At 44.7% G+C, this 26,647-nt stretch overlaps 1 protein-coding gene across 1 annotated transcript in view; it reads right to left on the bottom strand.

Moving 5' to 3' along the window:
• Positions 1 to 9,149: 9,149 nt before the first annotated feature.
• LOC124550796 (neprilysin-1-like) overlaps positions 9,150 to 26,647 on the bottom strand; it is a 487,987-nt gene continuing 470,489 nt past the window's right edge. The window contains exon 21 of the mRNA XM_047125521.1: positions 9,150 to 9,323. Within this exon, the coding sequence (XP_046981477.1) occupies positions 9,150 to 9,323 (174 nt within the window). The remainder of the gene's footprint in view (positions 9,324 to 26,647) is intronic.

The following is a 26,647-nucleotide window of genomic DNA, read 5'->3' as shown; positions in this document are numbered from 1 at the left end:
ATAACCACCTCGCAGAAAAAAAAGCACTCCGTCTTCAGGCCATGAGTGGCCTACACTACCATCCATAAGTTTGGAAAGACCTAGTATTTATAGTCAATGGAAAGGAAATACAGTATGAAAATGCATTTTGTTGTTTTCCAAATGTTTATTAAGCTTAAATAATACACAGGAAGATGCAACAATTAAATTTTCGATCCCTCAAAATAGTCGCCCTTTGCTTTCATCACTACCTAGCACACTCTCGGCATGCGCTGCGTCAATTTTGCCAAGGTTTCAGTCGGAATTAATCTCCATTCTTGCTGCACGACCTCCCACAATTATGACACACTCATGATTTTCCGTTTTCAGATCCTCCAGTTCATCCCGTAGCAGCGCCATTGGGTTACAATCACGGGATTGGGGCGGCCATTCCATGTTTTTCAATATTTTACGAACCTCTAGAGACACCACATACTTCTGACACAAGCGAGACGAATGTTTCGGGTCGTTGTCTTGCTGCAAGACGAACCCTTTCCCAATCAGACGCAAATCAGATGTCTTAGCATGTCGCTGGAGAATGGCGTGATAATCCTTTTGGTTCATTTTTCCACCTATTTTCACCAAATCTCCGACTTTATTCCTTCCAAAGGGTCCCCATACGATCATCAAACCCCCTCCATGCTTTACAGTTGGAATTACGCACTGAGGATTCAAGCGTTCATGGGGTAAACGGTGCACAAACTGAAGGCGTTTGCTTCCAAATATTTCGAACTTGGATTCATCAGTGAATAAGACTCTTTCCCACTCCCCCGCTGTCCATTGTTGGTGTGTCTTCGCCCACTGAAGCCTTTTCTTCTCGTTAACAGGGCGCAACAGTGGTTTCCTTGTTGCTACATAACCTCGGAGGTTGTTGTCTTCCAGGCGCCGACTCACTGTTGACTCACAGCCGGCCGGTGTGGCCGTGCGGTTCTAGGCGCTTCAGTCTGGAACCGCGTGACCGCTACGGTCGCGGGTTCGAATCCTGCCTCGGGCATGGATGTGTGTGATGTCCTTAGGTTAGTTAGGTTTAAGTAGTTCTAAGTTCTAGGGGACTGATGACCTCAGATGTTAAGTCCCATAGTGCTCAGAGCCATTTGAACCATTTTTTTTGTTGAGTCACTCACCGGTGTATCCCACGTTGCCTTTAGTTCAGAAGTCAATTCACGGACAGTTTTTAATCTGTTACGTTTACTGGCCACTACCAAATACTTTTGCTGGCGTTCTGATATTTTCCTGGGTGCTCATGAGTGAGGACGGTCTCCAAAGGAGCCTGTTTCTCGATACCGGTATATGGTTTTGGCGACTCCGCTGATGGAAATCATCAGTTTCTTTGCTATTTGTCGGACACTATTGCCTTCTGGGTGCAAAGTGATTATCATTACCCGTGATTCACGAGGTATCTGGTACTGTGGAGCCATTTTCAATTACTTTCGTTCTGCAAAAGCAACTACGAGTGAAAAGAAATGTAAACAACGTACCTCTACATAGCCACCAGTTAGTAGAACTGCTTGGACTGGTAAAATCGATTTACATAAAACGGAGCAAAACTAGTATGTTCCAATATGTATGTTTATGTACAATAATTAAGTGTACAATACTGTACGTGTCATTATTAACTGTTATTTGAGCTTGCTATTCCGTATTCTAACCAATAACTCACACAGATCACTTACATCTTGCTCCGTTGTAATACACAACTTGGTGTTTCAAAACTTATGGAGGGGCAGTGTACGTGAAATAAAATTGTCATAACTTCTGAACTGTTTGCGTTCGGAAGTTCAAATTGCACGATTGGCCGCGGGGCATGATGGGAATTATGTACATTATGGTTGGTTTAATGACGAAGTCCACTTTCATTTGAATGGGTTCGTCAATAAGCAAAATTAGCGCATTTTTGGGACTGTTAATCCGCATTTCGCGATTGAGAAGTCTCTTCACGCTCAACGGGAGACTGTGTGGTGTGCACCGTCCGGTCACGGAATAATCGGTGCTATATTCCTTCATGGCATGGTGACTACCGAAGGTTTTGGAAGGGAAATTTATCCCCATTATCCAAAGTGACCCTGATTTCGAGAAGATGCGGTTCGTGCAAGACGGAGCTCGACCCCATCGAAGCAGGGCATGGACCTCGATTGTCCGCCATATTCTCGGGATCTGAACACATGCGACTCCATTTTGTGGCGCTGTATTAAAGACAAGGTGTGCAGCAATTACCCCAAAACCATTGCTGAGCTGAAAACAGACATTCAGGAGGTCATTGACAGCATCGATGTTCCAACACTTCAGCCGGTCTTACAGAATTTCGCTATTCGTCTGCGCCACATCGCCTATCGAAAATGTCATAACCGAAATCGGAATATCCGTAGTGAAGTTTGCATGTTGAATAAAGTGTTTGCGCGCTGTAGTTTGCAACTAATTTACGTTTTTCTTCATATTGTTCAATAACTGTTACCCTGAATCGATGATCATGTCTAAGCTAACTGGTTTCCTTTGTACACTGATGTTCAGGGTTTGGTTTGCGTTTATTTATTTTATAGTCACGGGTATAAATTTTATTTTGTTATCTTTTTCGTGCTCTACTGTGCAGTGAAGTGAATTTACTTAACAAAGTTTCTATTTCTTCATGTCACATTCAGTGGAAACATGTATAAACCGATTGTATGGCTATCAATGAGTAGTTTAGTCGGTGAGATCAAAGCAGAAATTTTCATTAATCACCTTGAAAATAAAGTTTTGAAAGACAATGACACGTCATTCAGCAGAAAATTGTCGCTACTACAGATATGTAGATGATACATTGATGAAGCGTAATAGGTCTCAGATAAATAAACAAATATTGCAAATTTTCAGTTTGCTCAACACGTTTAATTTAATCTTCCACACAAAATATTTTCTCTTTGTACAATACGTCTTAAGAAAATACACATTATTGAATTTGTTTACACTTTTTCAGTACAGTTATTTCTCACAGCCTGTGACAAGGATAAGGAAACACACGGTGCACAGATAATATCTGCACAAACACACAGCTACTGTGCAGAAAATTTAACAGCTCTGTCCTATTCCTAAAATAGATCAGTGCACACAGGAGTAGCGGACAGACATAAAAATTGAAAATATACCTTTCAAAACGTCTGCTGACATCTTCCTCTTAATTTATGCACCATGTTTGGCACTCAAAGATATTGTTCATTCTGGTGTTTTGTGTTGAAAATTACTCTAAAATTTTTATCTTTCCACCCCACCAAACTGTGAATTACAACAATTTTGTGTATTGTAGTGAATGACAAAAGTTTAACAGACAGTATGACTTTTCGCAGAAAAGAAAGCGTTACGGGCTTGGTTATGGAAGCGGACAATGCGAACAGACCGAGACCCCTCTATTTTCGACCTTACTGCGGAAATACTTTTGACTTAGGAGACTCATAGACATTTGTCTTTCTGCGCTGTGAAAACACTTTCCTTCGCTAGATCTACGCCTCCTTTAGAATCAGCTAACCTTCTTGCCGTCCGACCATCGCTACGCCACCTCGAGGGATAAGCTTGCCTTCAACATTCAGCGAACCGTCATATTGTGGGACAAGGCCGTGAGGATGCTTGCTAAACGCGGGTGCGTGTAGTTTGTACACATAACGCAAGGGAGCGGGGACATGGATGAAAACTGACCTTCAGGGACGTGGACTCTTTGATGTCGCTAGAGTAACGACATTCGGTGGACTTTCTCGGGGATCCTTTTGGGAATATTAGTGTTGGAAATTCACACCCTCCAGGGTAGCCGAGAGCGCTTCTACAAGAATCCCCACTACTAGTGAGATATATCGATACTTGCGGCGTCATCACGGCAGCAATGTTGTCGAACTTAAATACCCAACGCGAGACTGGCAACAGATTTGGCGAGCTGTCCATACGCCTCTCCTCACCACGGCAGCGAGATCGTCATGGTGTACATTCATCAACCACAAGACAGTCTACCGCCATGATTATACGACATTCACGTGGTAGATTCCTCACTCTGCCTTATATGTGGCATGCAGGACACCGACGAACATTGTCTGCCGTGCGGTGGGGCAAAGGATGTCTGGCGGCTGACACAACGCATCATGGCCCTCCCCCGACGCACCGACGACTCCACGATCACGACGGACGCTTTGTTTTTCCCTGACGCTGTCTTTTTCCCCTCACAAAAAACATCGGCAATCCGATGAATTGGAGGACACGCATCGCACTACGTGCTCTCGCGGACCTTGATATCGGGCATGGACTATTGGCATTATCTGCTAGAACAACACGAAATCATCCGACGCCACTCTAAATATAAAACGCATTTTGCAAACTTTCTAGGCAGCATGTTTCATAACCCCCCCCCCCCCCCCCCCCTCCGAAGCAGTGGGGAGTCCCAGGTTTACGTTGTTTCGAGGGATAGGATTTACTCCCAGTGAAGTGTCGAGGATGTCACTTCGTCCCTATATCTCTTTCCCTTCTTTTTCATATATGATTTTTCTTTTGGGACATTAAAATTAAATGAATAAATTAAATATTATTCTTACTAATAAAAAAATTACATAATTGTGCAATGTTTCCTTCCCGCTGCCTCTCCCTTACCCTGTCAGGAGACGGGGACTCCATGGCCAGGCCTCCAAGTACGACCTCTGCCCACGCTACACCTTTAAAAACAAAACAAAAAAAAAGCGCTGCTTCCTGGACTCGGGTAGGCGCGCCGGCCCCGAATCGAATCCGCCCGACGGATAGCCGACGAGGGCCGATGTGCCGGCCAGCCAGGATGTGATTTTTAGGCGGTTTTCCACATCCCACTAGGTGAATACCGGGCTGATAGATAGATAGATAGATAGTATTGGAAATTCACCTCAAGGCTTGGTAATGAAGACTTGGTTTGTACTTGCTCTTGGTGCTGATCCAGTTTCGTTGTGACTTCAATCTACTCCATGTTTTCTCTCATATCCATTGCAATATTTGCTGAATTTCATCCCAGTTCGATGTTTATTTTCAAGCGCATTCGACTTTGTTTCCTTTTCTGAAGCCAGTCTTTCGTTTATCAGCTAATGCCGTCGAATTTAAATACTAATCCGAGTTCTGAATCTGTTGCCAACGATTCATTCTCATCCCCATTATCATCCTGTTAAAAACCGTGTGAAGCCTCTGTAATTCCGTTACGTACAAACCACCGGAGAACCAACTCCTTGTCGCACAACTATATGAACGCTAAATGTGTCAGCCGTGTAGCGCTCACCAGTGGCCCACAGCGCTAATTAAGTGTCAAATCAAAACTACTTCAGTTACCTAATTTTCTAGTTTTGTTTGTACAACCAATGTCAGCGTTACAATAGGCCATTTTCAGCCCCCCTGACTGAAATTTAGGATGAATCCTACCCAGCCGAAATAGGGTTAGAATTCAGTTATTGGTGTCCATAGATTTCTTTTTAACACAGCAATTCCTTTGATCATTGCCGAGCGGGGTAGCCGCACGGTCAGCGGCGCCTTGTCACGATTCGCCCGGTTCCCCCTGCGAAGGTTTGAGTCCTTCCTCGGGCATGGGTGTGTTTGTTGTAAGTTAGATTAATTAAGTTAGATTAAGTAGTGTGTATGCCTAGGGACCGATGACCTCAGCAGACTGGTCCGATGGGAACTTACCACAAAAATTAAAAAAAAAAAAAGAAAACGCCTTTGACCATCACTTCAAGATGGCTGCACGAATAAAATAAAACTGCAAATTTAAACAGCTGAAGGTATTTTGATTTGACATTTATACTGAACAGCTGAAATGCTGCGATCATCTTGTATAAAGATAGACATACAGAGACAGCGCTAACTATCTCTTCCTGCACAAAGGAACAGACCGTTCAGCCGCCGACAGTCGCCAATCATCCACCAGGCACTGCCCACTCGCGGAGGAGAGGGGCAAGACAGCCCAAGACACGAATGACTAAATTGAGGACATACAATGGCATACGGCTGGCGTTCGGCTCAAATCGGAAATCAGTCATGTGACGTCCATCACTCATTACTTTTGAGACGCCATATTGGATTCATCGTATTCCTTTGTTTCCGTATTAGAACTAGCGTGTTCCGAGAGTATTCAGTTTCAGGGCAATGACGCATTGAAGATTTATCGCAAGCATATCACTCTGGATACAGTATGTTTAATAAACAATTAATGACACATCCGCAGTAAAAACATTTAAGGGGTAGTGAAGTGAAAAATAGTAATACACAGAGTCGTATGTGATCGCAGACGTCAGGTGGTTAGAGAGGCGCAATTACAGAGTCGATGGATCATGTTCGTGTCCCACTATACGCTCTTTTTTCCGTCTTCACGTTTGTAACACTTTCTGGGACTTTCCTATTCATGTAATAGAACTATATTTTGCAATATACGATGTTATTTACATGTAAGAGGTTGCTCTCTCAAGAATGAGTTTCATCGACTTTGTGGCTTCTGCATGATTAAATAAACGAAAGAAGAAACTGTTGCGAATGAAACAATGGCATTGACATTTACATTCCTCCTTTGTCAAAAATATTTGGTTATTTTTTTCTGAATATTTTCGAAGGTGTGTTTAGGTAGGACCGAAGAAGACAGCTGAAATTTCTGCGCGGTGTCAAAAATATTTGTCCCTTTTCTCGAATATGTCACTATTTCCGAGGGTTTCTTTAAGCATAAACCTAAGAGTATAGCTTATTTTACCGCGAATGAAACGAGTAGCATTGACATTTGTACACTTGTCTGTCACAAGTATTTAGCTTCTCCATAACAACGCATTCGATGTGCTGTGAAATGAGAATCTACCTTCCCAGCGTGACGAAACCCTCCTCACGTCCGTGGGTCTTATGAATCCCTGCTGTTAATTCTGCCTTGTAGGCGCGCAGGACTGACGACCATTGCCTTTCTACCTCTGACATCTGCTTTGTACTATTTCAAATAATGCCAGGCATTTATTACACTAATTTTGTATGACTGTACAACTTTAGCGTCTGAACTTCCAGAAATAGCAGTGGATAAGCATGTTGAAATTTGCTGTATTCAGATACTTCGTATTGCGATTCATTGTTGGCACATTTAAACAACAATGCGCCAGCTAACATCTCTCAGAATGTGCTGTGGTCCGCTGCATCGGGGTAAACTGCAGTTCTCATCGAGTGCCGTCCATTTTAAGATTTGCGTCCAGCTCATGTGGTGCAAGGCTGCCGTAATGGGAAAGGAATGCGCCGCCATTAGTACTAATTCGACCTGTAACCTTCCAAGGGGCTGTTAATGGTCCGGTGTTGATCTTCAGAGAAGGGGAGAGACACCCATTCTGCTTTTTGTAGTTTTTAAAAGAAACAGATCCTTGGATTTAAGATCTTCTATTTCGTAGCCGTGTGGTAATTATCAGTTCTCATAGTATGCGTTCCGTTTACTGAACACGGCATAATACACGTACCAGTAAATTTAAGGACCACGTAGGAATGGTTATTGTCCAAGAATTACGAATTACACACATTTGCAAAGAGTGAGCGTAAAAAGGTTTCGGTGACTTCGAAATTTCAGCTTTGAAGCATGTTTTCGATACAGTGCACCGTGCGTAAAAGAAAGCACACTGCTGATTTTCGATTTTTAAGTCTATGTTATTTAAGAGAAGCTCGGAAAAAAACTGAACATTAACCCATTCAGTCCGAGTAAACCATTAAGTAATCGTCTATTTCTAATACGCAGGCGGCACTTAACAAGGACTGACACCTAGATTTGTCGTCTTAGAATGTTTCCTATGTACAAATTGCTCTGCTAATATGGAGCAAATGCGTAACAGGAACCTGAAAGGTGTTCTAACACACATCTTTTTTTGGTTCACAGGTGAATTACACTGCTACTCTCAACATACGTTGAAGACTGAAATTTCGAGTTGCTGGGATGATGATCTAAGGAAATGGGCACATAAAACGAGAAACATATTATATACTGCTTCAAAGATGTCATATTTGTTAGCATTGGTCAGTTTAAGAATTTTTACTTTATTCCGATACATAATACGACGTTAAGTTGCTACATAGGCGCAAAGAGTTTTGTCAACAGATTTAGGAGGTACAACGCGAGTACTGAACTCGCCGCTCGTTTCAAAAATCCGAGATCGATTGTGACCATTCGATCTACTTCATGACTACTGCATTTGATTAAAATTTCTGTCTAAACTATAACCTAAAATTCTACGTAATAAAAGTTGGCTCTGATTAAGAGCAAGAGAAGTATTGGGCCACTACATAAAATTGTTTGAAATTATCCTTCCCTTCCCACAAAGATTTTTTTTTGCCTGTAACTTTTTTCAGCAGCCTTCTTCGTGTTGTTCAAGTTCTTATCCACCCCAGTTATACTAAAGTATACTGGAAATCAAAGCCACCTCTTGTTCCCAGTGATATAGTATGTGTGGCTGAAACCTTCCATATATATATTACTCCTACAAGGCCAGATATGAGAACACAACGCATTTTAATTTTGGCTCGATTTTTGAAAAGTCTTTTGAAGCAATTACGGTGTTTCAGTGGAAGGACGAGGTCAAAGATCTCGATTGTCATAAGTAATCTTCTTAAAAGACCTTATTTAATTATTGATAATTACAACATCGATAAGATAGATCGATAAATTTCGTAATGTTTCGCGTAAACAAAATAAAATTTCAGTTTCGTGACACCCTGAAGAAACGGATTCATTCAGTTACCATAACAGCAATATTCTGTTTTCTTTTTCTTTTTGGCGTTCTTCTAGTGATAGTTGTGTTTATATGTGTACCTATAGCAACAAATACTGCCATTAGTAAGTGAAAAAAATGATGAAATTTCACATGTAAAAAAATTATTTCGTTATGTTTCCGAACTTCCACTGCTATGAGTGTGAATTCTGAGTCCTTCCTGGTCATTCTGACAAAGTTTTATGAATTTTTTTGTAAAAGTATAGACAGTGGAAATTAAAATGCCCTGTGCTGCCTCTCCTGCACCGAGTCGGTCCGTTTGACGTCCTACCGCCCCCCCCCGCCCCCCCCCCCCTTAACTTGGCCCCTTCTTCCTTGAGGATCAGGTGGAGGTGGATTCCACAGGCGAAGTTCGTCTGACCATTTGCGGAGTCCGATCGAGGTGATGGCCGTCTACCAGAGCTTGCAGCGGTTGTTAGGGTTCATGCGCGACCCATTTGGACAGCTGAAGGCCTCGGCGAAGTTGGGCAGGTTGGAGAGCGTGCCCTGCACCCTCACATGGTTGGGCGCGTGCTCGTCCTCCAGGGCCCACTTGAGGCCTCGCGGCGTGCTCGCAGTACACCACATCTGGAACCGAACAACGCACTTTGTCATCCTCTGCACCGAACCCAGATACTGTTCTTGACAGGTTTAACATGTGTTTTGAACCAAGACTCTAACCTGGCATTTGCCTACCCGCCATTTCCCTGCAACTGAATAAACTGAATACATTGTACTTCAAGATCACATTAGGATAAGTATTTACGTAGAAATAATGGGGTGAGACTCACTCAGGGACCACAACACGCATCCACTCAACCCACGAGGCTTGCTGTATAGCCGCTACCAGACCTTCACCCCCCCCCCCCCCCCCCCCCCACTAAAAATGGTTCAAATGGCTCTGAGCACAATGGGACTTAACATCTCAGGTCATCAGTCCTCTAGAACTTAGAACTACTTAAACCTAACTAACCTAAGGACATCACACACATCCATGCCCGAGGCAGGATCGAACCTGCGACGTAGCGGTTGAACGGTTCCAGACCGAAGCGCCTAGAAACGCTTGGCCACCAACGGCCGGCTCACCCCCCACTGCTACAACACTTTCCGTCTGCACTAAGGTTGGGCTAAATCAGAGGTGTAACCACTTGCCAGTGTAGCGGGCCACAACCCGTGACTTTCACAAAGTAAGGGCCGTAAGAGGGGGCAAAACGCCACATACTTAATTAGTTTGCACCATTTATTTTACTAATATTCACTCCATTTAAGAAACAGAGGTACAACAATGTATTCTCGAAAGAACTAAGGTCTGCTAGCTGTTGCCCTCTCCTGGAAAGGAGTGAAAGATCAGTAAAAAGAAAAAGATTGCAAGAACGAACTATGAGGGGCGGTCCGCTATCAGATCAGTGGGGGGCCGCATATGGTTGCTACAGTTTGGTGAGGCGTAGAACGGGCAGACCTCTTAACTCTGTCTCGAACTGTCTGCAGCTCTTACAAAACAATGTACTCAAAATCATAAGCAATGCTCTACAATACACACGCATCGCGGACCTTCATCTGGAATACCGACTTGAGACTCTCACGGAGGTATTCCACAAACTCACCACAAGACTATACAGAAACTCCAGACATTCACAGAACCCGTTTATTCTGAATCTGGGGAACTACGACCACAACCATAGATGGAAACGTAAAAGACCAAAAGACATACTTGAAAGGACCTAACATCTATGGCCAAGCACACGCAAACACAACGGTACAGGTTAATCAGACGCCATTACTGGATATCCATCTGGAACACACTGCCGACTTACTGGCACCACGCAGGGAAGCCGTACCGTACACTGCATGCAGACAAGCTCCACACATCCCTCACACAGTGAGATGATCTATGGCCGATCTCCCACTACTGTATAACGATCTTGATTGTTCCAGGAATGTAGCGGCTGCATCAACTGGGATACATCGCCATCGCTTTCCACGGTAATGATGCATGATACCCGTACTAACAAATCCAACCTTGCATGAACTATCGCAGATAGTAACCCACTACTGCTTTTACTACCTATCCCACTGTCGAAGAGGTTTTTTTTCCCACGACACGAGCCTTGGCACTTTTTTCCCTCTGCTCTTCAAATTGCTACCCTCATTCGCGTTTCGTCCACCATCTATCACCTGATGGACCGTGTTAATGCGTAGCCTTACCCAGACGCACGGACATCACAGCCCAGCATCCTGTGACCCACCTATTAGATAACTAATATGTTGACGGAGGTGACTGTAGAACTTTTAGTCTGGTCACCACGTTGGTGCTGGCGTGGAGGGGCCCCATCTCTATAAAAAAGAATGCTCTGTCTTAGATTATGGAAACATCGTCTGTGGCAACGCGACGAAATCGACGTTTTGTAAAGTCGATGTCGTCCATTATAGGATGCTTCGTGTGTTGTTCTTGGAACCATGCAATCAACTCCCACCAAAGCACTGTTAGTGAAAACGTCTGCAGTGCCACTCGCCATACGTCACCAGATGTAGTCCGACAATTTTCTCTTTAATAATGTCGTGTGACTAGGGCCTCCCGTCGGGTAGACCTTTCGCCTGGTGCAAGTCTTTCGATGAGACGCCACTTCGGCGACTTTCGCGTCGATGAGGATGAAATGATGATGATTAGGACAACACAACACCCAGTCCCTGAGCTGAGAAAATCTCCGACCCAGCCGGGAATCAAACCCGGGCCCTTAGGATTGACATTCTGTCGCGCTGACCACTCAGCTACCGGGGGAGAACTCTCTTTAGTTGTTCTCCCATATTTGATTGTGCTTCCCTCAAGGCAGTAGTCCCGTGGGGACTCACACAGGTGCCTCACAAGCGAAGTCCCATACTAATTCGCAGCTATGGGAAATAGCAGCATCTTTTACCGCTCATCCTACAAGACCCGAACCTCCTTTGCTTTCGCCCTCCGTTTGGTGCGTTCTTCACTCTAGCGCCGGTGCCGCACTTGCCATTCGATATCAGAACGGGGGTGAAGATTAATCACGACCTGGAGCACTTTCTTACCCGATATTGGCCACGGGGAGACTATTTATAATGACACGCACACTTTCCGGTTCGTATTGATCCTCAGCGATCCCCAAAGTACACTCATGCTCGTAAATTAAGGATAATGCTGATACATGGTGAAACAACGCTCTGGTGGGCGGTTTGCAGGTTTAAATCACCTCGGGGTATGATCATGCGGTGCATTTGAACTGCGGTCGTCGCACGGTGGCGCTGGCAGCAGTCCACATATGCAGAGGAGTGTTGGTGCTTGTCAGGGTACGGTGCAGCGAGTAAGTATGCAGACATTTTCAGACGTGCTAATGGTGACTGTCTCTTGAAACTGACTCAAAGGATTGTTTGGATTGGATTGCTTGAGGAAGAGACCAAACAGCGAGCTCATTGGTCTCATTGGATTAGGGAGGACGGGGAAGGAAGTCGGCTGTGCCCTTCCAAAGGAACCATACCGGCATTTGTCTGAAGCGATTTAGGGATATCACGGAAAACCTAAATCAGGATGGCCGGACGAGGGTTGGCTCAAAGAATACACATTGATGACGTTATAAGGGGTAGAATATCAGGGCGACTGGAGGCTGGTCAAACAAAGCAGGTCGTAGCACGGCCCCTCCATGTGCCATCTCAAGATTATGGCAACTATTCCAGTAGACAGGAAACGTGTCCAGGCGCTACAGTACGGGACGTCCACAGTGTACAACACCACAAGGAGACCGATATCTCATCTTCAGTGCCCCCAAGACGGCTACGCAGTACTGCAGGTAGCCTTGCTCGGGACCTTACCGTAGCCGCTGTAACAGTTGTCTCCAGACACACAGTCTACAGATGACTGAACAGACATGGTTTCTTCGCCCAGAGACCTGCAAGGTGCATTCCACTGACCCCTGGTCACAGGAGAGCCCGTAAGGCCTGGTGTCAAGAACACAGTACATGGTCATTGGAACAGTGGTCCCAGGTTATGTTCACGGACGAGTCCAGGTATAATCTGAACAGTGATTTTCGTCGGGTTTTCATCTGGCGTGAACCAAGAACCAGATAACAACCCCTTAATGTCCTTGAAAGGGACCTGCATGGAGGTCGTGGTTTGATGGTGTGGGATGGGATTATGATGCATGTACACATGTCTTTGTCAGGTGTATCGAGACGTTACTTTGCACCAGTATGTCCGCCTTTTCAGGGCTGCAGTGGGTCCCACCTTCCTCCTGATGAATGATAACGCACGGCTCCACCGAACTGCCATCGTGGAGGAGTACCTTGAAACAGAAGATATCAGGCGAATGGAGTGGCCTGCCTGTTTTCCAGACCTAAACCCCATCGAGCACGTCTGGGATGCTCTCTGTCGACGTATCGCTGCACATCTTCAAACCCCTACGACACTTCAAGAGATCCGACAGGCACTGGTGCAAGAATGGGAGGCTAAACCCCAGCAACTGCTCGACCACCTGATCCAGAGCATGCCAACCAGTTGTGCGGCGTGTGTACGTGTGCATGGTGATCATATCCCACACTGGTGTCGGGGTACATGCGCAGGAAACCGTGACGTCATTTAACACATGTGTTTCGGGACGGTTTTCTCAACTTATCACCAATACCGTGGACTTACAGATCTGTGTCGTATGTGTTCCTTATGTGCCTATGCTATTAGCGCCAGTTTTGTGCAGTGCCACGTTGTGTTGCACCACATTCTGCAATTATCCCTAATTTATGAGCATGAGTGTATGTTGCAGAAGCTGGTACAGGGTTCCTTTGGTAAACAGACCAATAGATATGTCTTGGAGGCCATAACAGACAGGCGGACTTTGTTCATTGACGTCCCCTCATTTTGGACGAAAGGGCATCTTGGCATTTTCCATAATGAAACTACTGACCGCCTCTCTAAGAGGAGCATTACTCTAGAAGGACAGTTCCACCCAGCGTCAATCCCTTATACGAATGTCGACGGTCAGGGACGCTACTTATGTCGAATGGAGTTGTGGGTGGCACGTATTCCAGAACTATGAGAGCGGCCATACAACCGAACGTCTCTTCGCAGCCGGGGTTTATCTCGGTGAAACTAAGTAGACATCATGTGACCTCTCTTATCCACACGAGGCCGGTCGAAAACCATCGCTTCTGGACACTTATCAGGACACGACGCTGGTGGCGGATCTGAAACACGTCATATTGGCGTGTGCAAAGTACTCTGCAGTGCAGGCAGTCTTGTACAAAAAAATGGTTTGTGGGGCTACCTCCTTTCTACGAGTGTAGCTGCTTTTCTTCACCGCTGTCATATATACAGCGTGAGTCACCTAACGTTACCGCTGGATATATTTTGTAAACCACATCAAATACTGACGAACCGGTTCCACAGACCGAACGTGAGGAGAGGGGCTAGTGTAATTGTTTAATACAAACCATACAAAAATGCACGGAAGTACGTTTTTTAACACAAACCTACCTTTTTTTAAACGGAACCACGCTAGTTTTGTTAGCACATCTGAACATATAAACAAATACGTAATCAGTGCCGTTTCTTACATTGTAAAATGTTAATTACATCCGGAGATATTGTAACCTAAAGTTGACGCTTGCACCCTCCGACGTTCAGGTGCGTGTTGTAACAAACACGGGCCACGGGCGTTTCATAGGACGTGGAGGACGCATAAATTGGCCAGCCCGTTCTCCTGATCTTACACCTCTGGACTTCTTTCTGTGGGGTACGTTAAAGGAGAATGTGTACCGTGATGTGTCTACAACCCCAGAGGATATGAAACAACGTATTGTGGCAGCCTGCGGCGACATCACACCAGATGTTCTGCGGCGTGTACGACATTCATTTCGCCAGAGATTGCAATTGTGTGCAGCGAATGATGGCCACCACATTGAACATCTATTGGCCTGACATGTCGGGACACACTCTATTCCACTCCGTAATTGAAAACGGAAACCACGTGTGTACGTGTACTTCACCCCTCATGGTAATGTACATGTGCGTCAGTGAAAAAGACCACTAAGAAGGTGTTAGCATGTGGACGTAATGTGCTGTTCCAGTCTCTTCTGTACCTAAGGTCCATCACCGTTCCTTTTGGATCCCTACGTAATTCGGTGCTCTTCGATACACACGATCGAACAGCGGAGGAGTGGTACTCAAGCGTCAACTTTAGGTTACAATATCTCCGGATGTAATTAACATTTTACAATGCAACAAACGCCACTGATTACGTATTTGTTTATATGTTCATATGTACTAACAAAACTAACGGGGTTCCATTTAAAAAAACGTAGGTTTGTGTTAAAAAACATACTTCCGTGCATTTTTTTACGGTTTGTATTAACAAATTACACTAGCCCCTCTCCTCACGTTCGGTCTGTGGAATCGATTCGTCAGTATTTGATGTGGTTTACGAAATATATCCAGCGGTAACGTTAGGTGACTCACCCTGTATATATATATATATATATATATATATATATATATATATATATATATATATATATATATATATATACCGTTGTCAGCGGAACTGTAGAACTTGCCACTGCTTCTTTAAACAATGTTCGTCTGAGGAGAGGTTACATTCTAAGTTTGTGAAAACTTGCAAGTCGATGACATCCTCCGCTCAAGTGCTTTCACTACCGGAAATGTTACCAATTTTACCCTGTGACACTCCCCCACAGATCAATCGACCGTTGCTTGTAACGTCGGTAAACAGGCGGCACTCGGCGGCTAATGTTATAATGCTACTTTTAGTTGTTACTTTTGACTTATATCGTCCTTGAGAACGGTCGAAATAACATCATAACAGTTGAAACAGCATGACTGAAATCACAGCCAGATACGATAACTTGTAAATAAGAAAGCTGTGACTTCTCAATAACCTGTGATTTGTAACATTCACGTGATTTCGTACCCATCCCTATTATCCAGTTCAAATTGATTACCCAGTGACTTTGTGGTCATATTCTGGTTTCACGCCACGACGAACATCAATGAGTTGTACTTACGTTACTTTACTTTACATGTGGCAATACGCTTGGTGCATGAGCCTCTTCCACTTCTGTCTGTCCAGTGCACTGTTTGTCCAGTTGCTGTTGCTGTTCATCCTAGTTGTGTCGTCCCGAATGTTATCCTGCCATCTGATTCTGGGTCTTCCTCCCGTTCCATCTATTGTTCTGCTGAATGGCATTCTAGGTAGTCTATTCTCTGTCATCCTTGCTATATGCCCTGTCCAATTCAACCTTCTTCTCTTGAGCATCTCGACGATGTTTCGGTGTTTGTACATCCCTCTTAATTCTTCATTTCTTCTTATTCTCCATTCCATGTTATTTTCGTCATATACAGGCTCAAAAATTTTCCTTAGTACTTTTCTTTAGAATATTAACAGTTTTTCTCCATCTTTATTTCTAAATATTAATGTTTCACATCCATATAACATCACAGGTATAATGGTCGATTGATATAAGCGGATTTTGAAGTTACTACTAAGTGATCTTTTTCTTAGAATTTTAATGAAACTAAAAGGTGTCTTGTTTTCTGTTGTCAAACGGGCATCTATTTCTATACCTGTTCTGTTGTTATTACTAAAAAGACTTCCTAGGTACTTGAAGTGGTCAACAGTCTTGAAATTGAATCCATCTACAGTCAGAGGTGCATCTTTTCTGATTTTTTACTTATGGGCAGGTATTCTGTCTTTTCTTCATTAACATGTAATTCTGTTTTCTCAGCAATTTTATAATAGTTTTGCAGAATTCTGATTAATTCTGTTTTGGAGCTGCTTATTAGTGCTACATCATCTACATAGGAAAGTCTAGTAATGTTCACATTCTGTAGCTGGATCCCTTGTGGACTGGTTTTAGAAAAATCTCTACCGATCTTCTCTAGGACAAGGTTAAATAAAATAGGTGAAATGGCATCTCCTTGTCTCAGTCCGGTGTACACCTTAAAATCTTCACTTTCTTCTACCGGTGTCTTTATGCGACATAAGATTTCGTCTATACACATTTTAACTAATCTGATTAATTTTAATGGTATTTTAAATTCCTTAATTATATTTAGGAGTGTCTGTCAGTGTATGCTGTCATAGACCTTTTTAAAATCTACGAATAATATGTAGACATCTTCATTCAGTTTCGACGCCTTCCCAGTTACTTGTATTAGGGTGAATAAGTAATCTAATATGGATCTGTTTCTGCGGAAACCGCATTGGTAGTCCCCAATCGGTTCTACTGTTATTGGAATCAGCCCGTTTAACAGGCAGCTCGATAAGATTTTGTAAGTGACATCCAGTAAGGCAATTCCTCTGTAGTTATCACAAACAAGTGGATCATTCTTCATAAACATGGGGCACACAATTGCAGTTTTCCAATCTGCAGAATGCTTTCTGTCTTCCAAATTGTTTCTACACTCCTGGAAATTGAAATAAGAACACCGTGAATTCATTGTCCCAGGAAGGGGAAACTTTATTGACACATTCCTGGGGTCAGATACATCACATGATCACACTAACAGAACCACAGGCACATAGACACAGGCAACAGAGCATGCACAATGTCGGCACTAGTACAGTGTATATCCACCTTTCGCAGCAATGCAGGCTGCTATTCTCCCATGGAGACGATCGTAGAGATGCTGGATGTAGTCCTGTGGAACGGCTTGCCATGCCATTTCCACCTGGCGCCTCAGTTGGACCAGCGTTCGTGCTGGACGTGCAGACCGCGTGAGACGACGCTTCATCCAGTCCCAAACATGCTCAATGGGGGACAGATCCGGAGATCTTGCTGGCCAGGGTAGTTGACTTACACCTTCTAGAGCACGTTGGGTGGCACGGGATACATGAGGACGTGCATTGTCCTGTTGGAACAGCAAGTTCCCTTGCCGGTCTAGGAATGGTAGAACGATGGGTTCGATGACGGTTTGGATGTACCGTGCACTATTCAGTGTCCCCTCGACGATCACCAGTGGTGTACGGCCAGTGTAGGAGATCGCTCCCCACACCATGATGCCGGGTGTTGGCCCTGTGTGCCTCGGTCGTATGCAGTCCTGATTGTGGCGCTCACCTGCACGGCGCCAAACACGCATACGACCATCATTGGCACCAAGGCAGAAGCGACTCTCATCGCTGAAGACGACACGTCTCCATTCGTCCCTCCATTCACGCCTGTCGCGACACCACTGGAGGCGGGCTGCACGATGTTGGGGCGTAAGCGGAAGACGGCCTAACGGTGTGCGGGACCGTAGCCCAGCTTCATGGAGACGGTTGCGAATGGTCCTCGCCGATACCTCAGGAGCAACAGTGTCCCTAATTTGCTGGGAAGTGGCGGTGCGGTCCCCTACGGCACTGCGTAGGATCCTACGGTCTTGTCGTGCATCCGTGCGTCGCTGCGGTCCGGTCCCAGGTCGACGGGCACGTGCACCTTCCGCCGACCACTGGCGACAACATCGATGTACTGTGGAGACCTCACGCCCCACGTGTTGAGCAATTCGGCGGTACGTCCACCCGGCCTCCCGCATGCCCACTATACGCCCTCGCTCAAAGTCCGTCAACTGCACATACGGTTCACGTCCACGCTGTCGCGGCATGCTACCAGTGTTAAAGACTGCGATGGAGCTCCGTATGCCACGGCAAACTGGCTGACACTGACGGCGGCGGTGCACAAATGCTGCGCAGCTAGCGCCATTCGACGGCCAACACCGCGGTTCCTGGTGTGTCCGCTGTGCCGTGCGTGTGATCATTACTTGTACAGCCCTCTCGCAGTGTCCGGAGCAAGTATGGTGGGTCTGACACACCGGTGTCAATGTGTTCTTTTTTCCATTTCCAGGAGTGTATTAGCGCCTGTATTTCTAATTCCAGTTGTGGGCCTCCATTCTTTAATAACTCAGCCTATATCTGGTCTTCGCCACAAGCCTTATTATTCTTTAATTTCTTTACTGCTTGCTGTATTTCATTTACATATGGGGAAGTAACTGTGGTTCTGAGCACTATGGGACTTAACATCTATGGTCATCAGTCCCCTAGAACTTAGAACTACTTAAACCTAACTAACCTAAGGACATCACACAACACCCAGTCATCACGAGGCAGAGAGAATCCCTGACCCCGCCGGGTAGTAACTATATTAGCTGTATCAATGAGTTGTACTCTGCCGAAATATTGCGACTGTGTGCTTTCATTTGGTGTAAGAATATTATATTTTAGTTGAAAAGGGGGCGACATATGTGGTTATGCTTAACAGAATCCTTGCTTTTTCGAGCATTTTTGACGAGTGTCAATTCTGAAACATAACAGAAACTAGACGTTACTTACGTTAACAGTATCCTCTGAACAATTTAAAGATACAACCAGTCTCTTCTTAAAGGCGAATTTTCGTAGCTTTCTGATTAGTTGTTTCATCGTAATCATTGCGATTAGAGAGATTGCCGCAATTCGCCTAATGGAGATACGTATGAACAACACGAATAAGTGCCAGCTCTATTGTTGCCTTTAATAACTGTTGTGTTTTATCCACATACATTTACATAAATCTCTTATATCAGGAGTGCCATTTATTTGCATTTGCGTCTTTATGCGCCTCGTGCTCGCATATGTTGGTTGCATTTCATTTACGCATTGTTGCAGTGTGCGCATCAGGACTTCCCGTCGCATAGAAAACAACCGTGCCGCAATTCCTTATTGTGTATGCGTGTGATGGCCTTCGTGATGTAATCACTTGCCTTGTACTTGTATGAAACCATGCACTTACGGAAGTGTGAGAAGTTCATGATCATCAGTGCGAGTGCTTACCTTAAGGCCGATAAAGAACAGGACACTAGCATTTGCGCATCACAGCCAGTATAAACTTCCTAATGTCTCGGTATTAGTGAAAGTACACGGAACTAAATTTCGAGAGAATATAGATATGAACTTCGTATCAGCAAAAACAGATTTCTGGCGGGCGGCAAAAGTTTGTATTTAACAAGTTTACAAAGAGATAGGTACACTACTGGCCATTAAAATTGCTACACCACGAAGATGACGTGCTACAGACGCGAAATTTAACCGACAGGAAGAAGATGCTGTGATATACAAATTATTAGCTTTTCAGAGCATTCACACAAGGTTGGCGCCGGTGGTGACACCTACAACGTGCTGACATGAGGAAAGTTTCCAACCGATTTCTCGTACACAAACAGCAGTTGACCAGCGTTGCATGCTGAAACGTTGTTGTGATGCTTCGTGTAAGGAGGAGAAATGCGTACCATCACGTTTCCGACTTTGATAAAGATCGGATTGTAGCCTATCGCGATTGCGGTTTATCGTATCGCGACAGTGCTGCTCGCGTTGGTCGAGATCCAACGACTGTTAGCAGAATATGGAATCGGTGAGTTCACGAGGGTAATACGGAACGCCGTGCTGGATGCCAACGGCCTCGTATCACTAGCAGTCGAGATGACAGGCATCTCATCCACATGGGTGTAACGGATCGTGCAGCCAAATCTCGATCCCTGAGTCAACAGATGGGGACGTTTGCAAGGCAACAATCATCTGCACGAACAGATCGACGACGTTTGCAGCAGCATGGACTGTCAGCTCGGAGACCGTGGCTGCGGTTACCCTTGACGCTGCATCACAGACAGGAGAGCCTGCGATGGTGTACTCATCGGCGAACCTGGATGCACGAATGGCAAAACGTCATTTTTTCGGATGAATCCAGGTTCTGCTTACAGCATCATGATGGCCGCATCCGTGTTTGGTGACATCGCGGTGAACGCACATTGGAAGCGTGTGTATTCGTGATCGCCATACTGGCGTATCATCCGGCGTGATGGTACGGGATGCCACTGGTTACACGTCTCGGTCACCTCTTGTTCGCATTGACGCCACTTCGAACAGTGGACGTTACATTTCTGGTGTGTTACGACCCGTGTCTCTACCCTTCATTCGATCCCTGCGAAACCCTACATTTCAGCAGGATAATGCACGACCGCGTGTTGCAGGTCCTGTACGGACCTTTCTGAATACAGAAAATGTTCGACTGCTGCCCTGGCCAGCACATTCTCCAGATCTCTCACCAACTGAAAACGTCTGGTCAATGGTGGCCGAGAAACGCTCGTCATAATACTCCACTCTTGATGAACTGTGATATCGTGTTGAAGCTGCTTGGGCAGCTGTACCTGTACACGCCATCCAAGCTCTGTTTGTCTCAATGCCCATGCGTATCAAGGCCGTTATTACGGCCAGAGGTAGTTGTTCTGGGTACTGATTTCTCAGGGTGCACCCAAATTGCGTGAAAATGTAATCACATGTCAGTTCTAGTATAATATATTTGTCCATTGAATACCCGTATATCATCTGCATTTCTTCTTGGTGTAGCAATTTTAATGGGCAGTAGTGTAAGAAGGAAAATAGACGACATCTATGTGGAGAAACATTTTCCAACGGTAGCAGCCGTATTGGAAAAGTTGAGTGTTGAAGTGAAAGACTCTCCTGATATGAGTGAAACAACTCTTTTGCGCGCTATTCGGAAATAGGGCTTCACATCCAAAAAGTCCAACACAAAACATATGCTGACAAAACGTAACCGAGTAGCAGGGGAAGGAAACGTGTTCTTGAAGGATATAAGACACCGAATAGACCATTTGTAACACTGAACGAGCCGGCAGGTGTGGCCGTGCGGTTCTAGGCGCTTCAGTCTGGAACCGCGCGACCGCTACGGTCTGAGGGTCGAATCATGCTTCGGGCATGGATGTGTGTGATCTCATTAGGTTAGTTTGGTTTAAGTAGTTCTAGGGAACTGATGGCCTCAGATGTTGAGCCATTTGAACCATTTTAACACTGAACGATTGGCACGCAAATCATTCCAGGAAGTTTGGATGGTAGGGACAAGAAATGCCTTATGCCTCAGAGAATGTACACGTTTATCACAGAGGAAGTGTTCACATTGGAGTGGCTGGAATGGAGGAATTGATATAGCGTCCAGGTCTGTAAAATGATTTACCTTCTGTAAAATGTATTCTGCTCAGTGGGCAAGGAAATTAAACTTCTGTGGGTAGCCTGTGGCGGACTGCGAATTCAACGGTACTAAAAATATTTGACCATTGTAAATAACTATGTTGGAAACGAGAAAAAGTCTGTTACGGTAAGGGACACGTCACAGTTGTGCCGCTGCGCACTGGAAAGTTTTCCGCACAGCGTACGGAGGATTTTAGTGAGTCACGTGCACGAATCTGAAAACAGGTACGACCAAAAAGAGCCCTCTGTCTTGACATAGTAATAGGACCGTTGCAGACCCAAGTAGACAACAGTAATAGCAGTAGCGAGATCTCTGCCAGGAGCGAAAGCGACTAAGTTGGTTTTATTTCATTCGTTATTTTTACCTGCAGAATTTATTCGAGCTAGTCGGTTTCGTTTACTGCTAAAATGTAAGATACATTTCATTGTTCGTTTACTGGGTGCTCCTTGTATACGGAGCGTTCAGTTATAATTTCGCATGTGGTTGCCCTCTACCCGTAACAAATGAACGCGGCAATGCTGTACTGGAATGCGACTACGAAATCGCCATTCTTCGCTGGTGGATAGGCGCTTACTGTGAACTTACCAGTGGCGGCGTGCTGAGTGGCGGCGTGCTGGTATAACTGCGCTCCACCTCAGACAATATAGACTGCGACTACTAACGCAACTGCTTTACAAACTCGCAACTGACAAACACGGAGAGTATTGATTAGTAATGACATACGATGTAATCAACAAAAATTCAAGCTTCACAATCGTGCTTTCTCCGTCGCAGTGTCTACAACGGAAAGATCAATAGCAGGGTCTTGCTTTTGACATTATAGCCATGAAGCAACCGATCAAAACATAACGAAAATCTGCCTGAAAACGGAAAAGGGTTGTATCTTTAAACTGACCAAAGGAAACTGTTCTCCTAATTATGGTCCGGATTCTACAGCTCCTCAAAGTTGAAACTGGCCAAAAATGCTCGAAAAAGTACGCTTTCTCTTAAATAATGCTTCCGAATTCTTACGTGAAAATATTAAAACATTTTAAATAAAACGAACTTTATTAACATTCTACATCTTTGTTCTTCGTGCCTAGTATTAATTTTTCAACGTGGTCGCCCTGGCGACGAACACATTTCTGCCGACGAGACGCCGGTTTCCCGGTACCGCTACTATAGTACAGAGACCGTCAAACGGCGGCGCACGGTTCTCAGCAGCATTTTACAGTTCCGAAAACGTCAACTAACACTGAGACTTCTTAAAAGTGTAGTTCTTCTCCTTGGTAACAAACAAAAATGCCTACACAGACAGTAATATTTTAAGATGTTTTTAATTTTAACTGACGTAGGCGAATTCGGCCATGAGGTAAGTTAGCCGCTTATCTCAGAGGCAGAGGGGTAAGTAGCGCGGCCACCGCAGGGTTAGAGGATGTGAGAAGGGGAATATTATTTGTCTCCCAATGCTGGGAACTCACGGACGTACCAGACAGGTGCTATGATATAAATTTAGTCACGGAGGTAAGATGGATTTATGGGTGCGCGTTACAGAGATGGTCATCGTCAAATACGGTACATATTTGTGGCAACGAATAGGGAATTAAATTAAGGCTGTTATAATATAACGCAACGAGTAGAAGAAGTGGTAGTAGAACCGACGCACTCACGTGTCCGTACAAATTTATTTACGTATGTAGACAGTTGGTACATTACGAGTATCGAGAATCTGGATGATTTTTGGCTGTGATTGACAATGATACTGGCAAGATATCGCTCGCAGGGATTCCATGACTCTCAAGAATGTCTTAATTTCAACTTTGACGTCGGATAACAGATGACAAAAGCAATATTTTTTCCCTTTGATATAAATACAAATTAACAATTTTTTGATTATTTACTTTTGCCTTGAAACCTTGGTTCTCGCCAAATTTGATGGGTCTACGTCTAAAGGAGGTACCCTTTAGGTTTTCTAGAATCAAAACATGTGACATAAACGGCCATATATTTTCATTGCATTGACCTTTACACCTGTAAGGGACTGTAGACCTTAGTCTAATTGTAAAATGTGAACTTTCACAGCCATAAATGTCGCAGTTAATAGAATGTTTTGGAGTCTTATGCCGTAGTTGGATGGATTTCATCTTGAAACCCCGTCTGCGGAGGATATTTTCGAGGCGGATCGTAGCTTCTTTGAATGTCCAGTTGACACCTGGCTCGCTACTGACTTCAGCAAAATTCCGCCTCTCCGCGCCTCCGCACAGTGGCGTGTCGTCATATGTTTTGAACACGCGAGTGCAATTTGCCGTTCAGACAATAAGAAATTTATCCTTCAGTTGCAACTCCAACCTTGCAATTGAAGGCTGAAGTTCTTTTTGTCTGAACAATTTACGGTTGCTGAACGCTACATTATGCTAAAGACTTATTAATTTGCCGTTGTCGACTGCGTCGTTCGATGTCGCTGCCATCGCATGGTGGAAGACTGGCACAAATCTTCTTCAGCACCAGCTGTCGGAGTTCATGCTTGTTAGCTTCAAATCGGAACAAAAGAAAAGGAAAAAAAATCATGTGTGGATTCGTGACTAAATAAAGAGAAGATATCCGCTGTGCTATTCAAATGGTCAAAATGGCTCTAGGCACCATCGGACTTAACATCTGAGGTCATCAGTCCCCTAGAACTTAGAACTACTTAAACCTAACTAACCTAACGACGTCACACACATCCATGCCCGAGACAGGATTCGAACCTGCGACCGTAGCAGCAGCGCGGTTCCGGACTGAAGCGCCTAGAACCGCTCGGCCACATCGGCCGGCTGTGCTATTCAGCAGAGTTGTTGAAATAAACTATTGTTTGAGATTCCAGAAGCTGTTTTGACCAACCAAAGAATGACGCCAGAACAGTTCACGGATCTCCTCAACAGAATTCAAGATGTGTTAAGGAATTAAGATACTGATCTGAGAACCATTTACGTCGCTGAAATCGCAGATCACTCTGCGTTTATTTTGGCAATCGGAAATTCTCGTATGTTTCTATAGGATCCGTACTGGTTTCCAAACTCCACGATTGGGAAATTCGTCCCAGATATCTTTGTTAACATGTATTAGGAAACGTCCTTCTCTCCAGTATTCAGACACCAAACCTTTTCACTTCGTACATATTAAGTTTTGTAATGTCCGCCATCAACTCCACATTCCATTCTTTGAGTAACTTCCGTAACTGCGTAGCTGTGCTTTCATCGATACTGACTATTTCGTCAGCATCTTGGGGAACACTTTATATGACCTGGGACCATTTTCCAACTGCAGAGAAGTATCTTTGTGTTATGTGTTATGACGATTGACATGAGCACTAATGAAAGGTAGCTTCGCCGCTGAAAGTCATTTTCCTAACAATGCCCAGATGCGTCCGTGACATTTCTGCCAGAATCTCACAGCGTTCCAGTCGTACGTGTTTCTGCCGAGCAGTCAAATCTTGAACGATTTGTAGGTGACGTGGTCACATGCCAAGGTCCCTGGATTGAATTCGGTTCACTGTCCACAGTGGAATCCCTGTTTCCAGACTGCACCATCTCATCGATTTTTTACGAACTCTGTAGTATGCCCTCCTGCATTACAGCAATGTACTTCACTTCTGCCAGTCCTTGGTCGCCCCGCATTTCTGTGATAATTGTCTACTACTGATCGACTTGATACAGACTTCTGGTAAATGCGATAAATTGTTGGCCGAGTTGATGGCCGTGTATCTGGAACTCGTTCTGAAAACCTTCCACGCACTTTATCGCGGATTGCACGACTTCCATTAAGCTTGCAACCACTTTTCTTTGCTCCAATGTGAGTCTGTCAGCCATGGGTACCAACAACCCGGAACAGAAAAAGAAACAAAATTAAGACCACATAATTTTGACTCAACATGTAGTTGTCTGCATACTCTTCTTGAGATAGTGTATGTGTCCCATTACCACACTTTCTTGTATAACTATACCTGGTCAAGACTACTTTAGGCCTACTTTACACGGAGGCACTAAATTGCGAAATTAAGTTTCAAAGCAGTGCTGCCAGCCACTGCACTTTCGAACCGCACAGTGGCGAAATTAGTTGGCGAAACTATTCAGTTCCTTGGTCTCTTCAACTTCTACGACACGGGACTATCAGTTGCGTATACTTTCAGGATGAACGTCGCATCAATAAGTGCGGTAGGAAGTGGTAAATTGAGAAAACTTTCGGATTATGGACAGTTGCACTATGCGTATGTTCTTTTGGGACGTTAAAGATAATCGTTATAAGAATAAAGTGGGATGAAGTACTGCAGTTCAGGCAGTTCTTCATTAGATGAACGCGTTTGTGAGCATTAATGTGCATCTCCGGAGGCAAGTGTGTGGTGTGCCGTGACTGCTGCTGGTGTTCTTGGCCCACTGTTCTCTACAACCACCACGGTAAATGCACGTGACTACTTACAACTGCTGAAAGAGTTTGCCGTTAATAACGTGCCCATACAACTAAGACGTTAAAGGTCCGCAGCTCATGGTCGTGCGGTAGCGTTCTCGCTTCCCACGCCCGGTTTCCCGGGTTCGATTCCCGGCGGGGTCAGGGATTTTCTCTGCCTAGTGATGACTGGGTGTTGGGTGATGTCCTTCGGTTAGTTAGGTTTAAGTAGTTCTAAGTTCTAGGGGACTGATGACCATAGATGTTAAGTCCCATAGTGCTCAGAGCCATTTGAACCTAAGACGTTAAGGTATTTTGAACATGATGGTGCACGCCACATTTTGCTCTCCCATTCGTGGTTATCTTGAACAAACGTTCCTAAAACGTTGGATTGGTTGCGACAGACCGTTCTTGCGGCCTCCCCCATCTCCAGAGCTCACACCTAATGACCTCCGGTTATGGGGTATGATAAAGGAACGCGTGCATTGGGCAAA

This window comes from Schistocerca americana, chromosome 9 (genome assembly GCF_021461395.2).
Source record: "Schistocerca americana isolate TAMUIC-IGC-003095 chromosome 9, iqSchAmer2.1, whole genome shotgun sequence".
NCBI lineage: Eukaryota > Metazoa > Arthropoda > Insecta > Orthoptera > Acrididae > Schistocerca > Schistocerca americana.
Note: the sequence above shows the minus strand (reverse complement) of the source record. Positions and strands in the feature narration are given on the sequence as shown.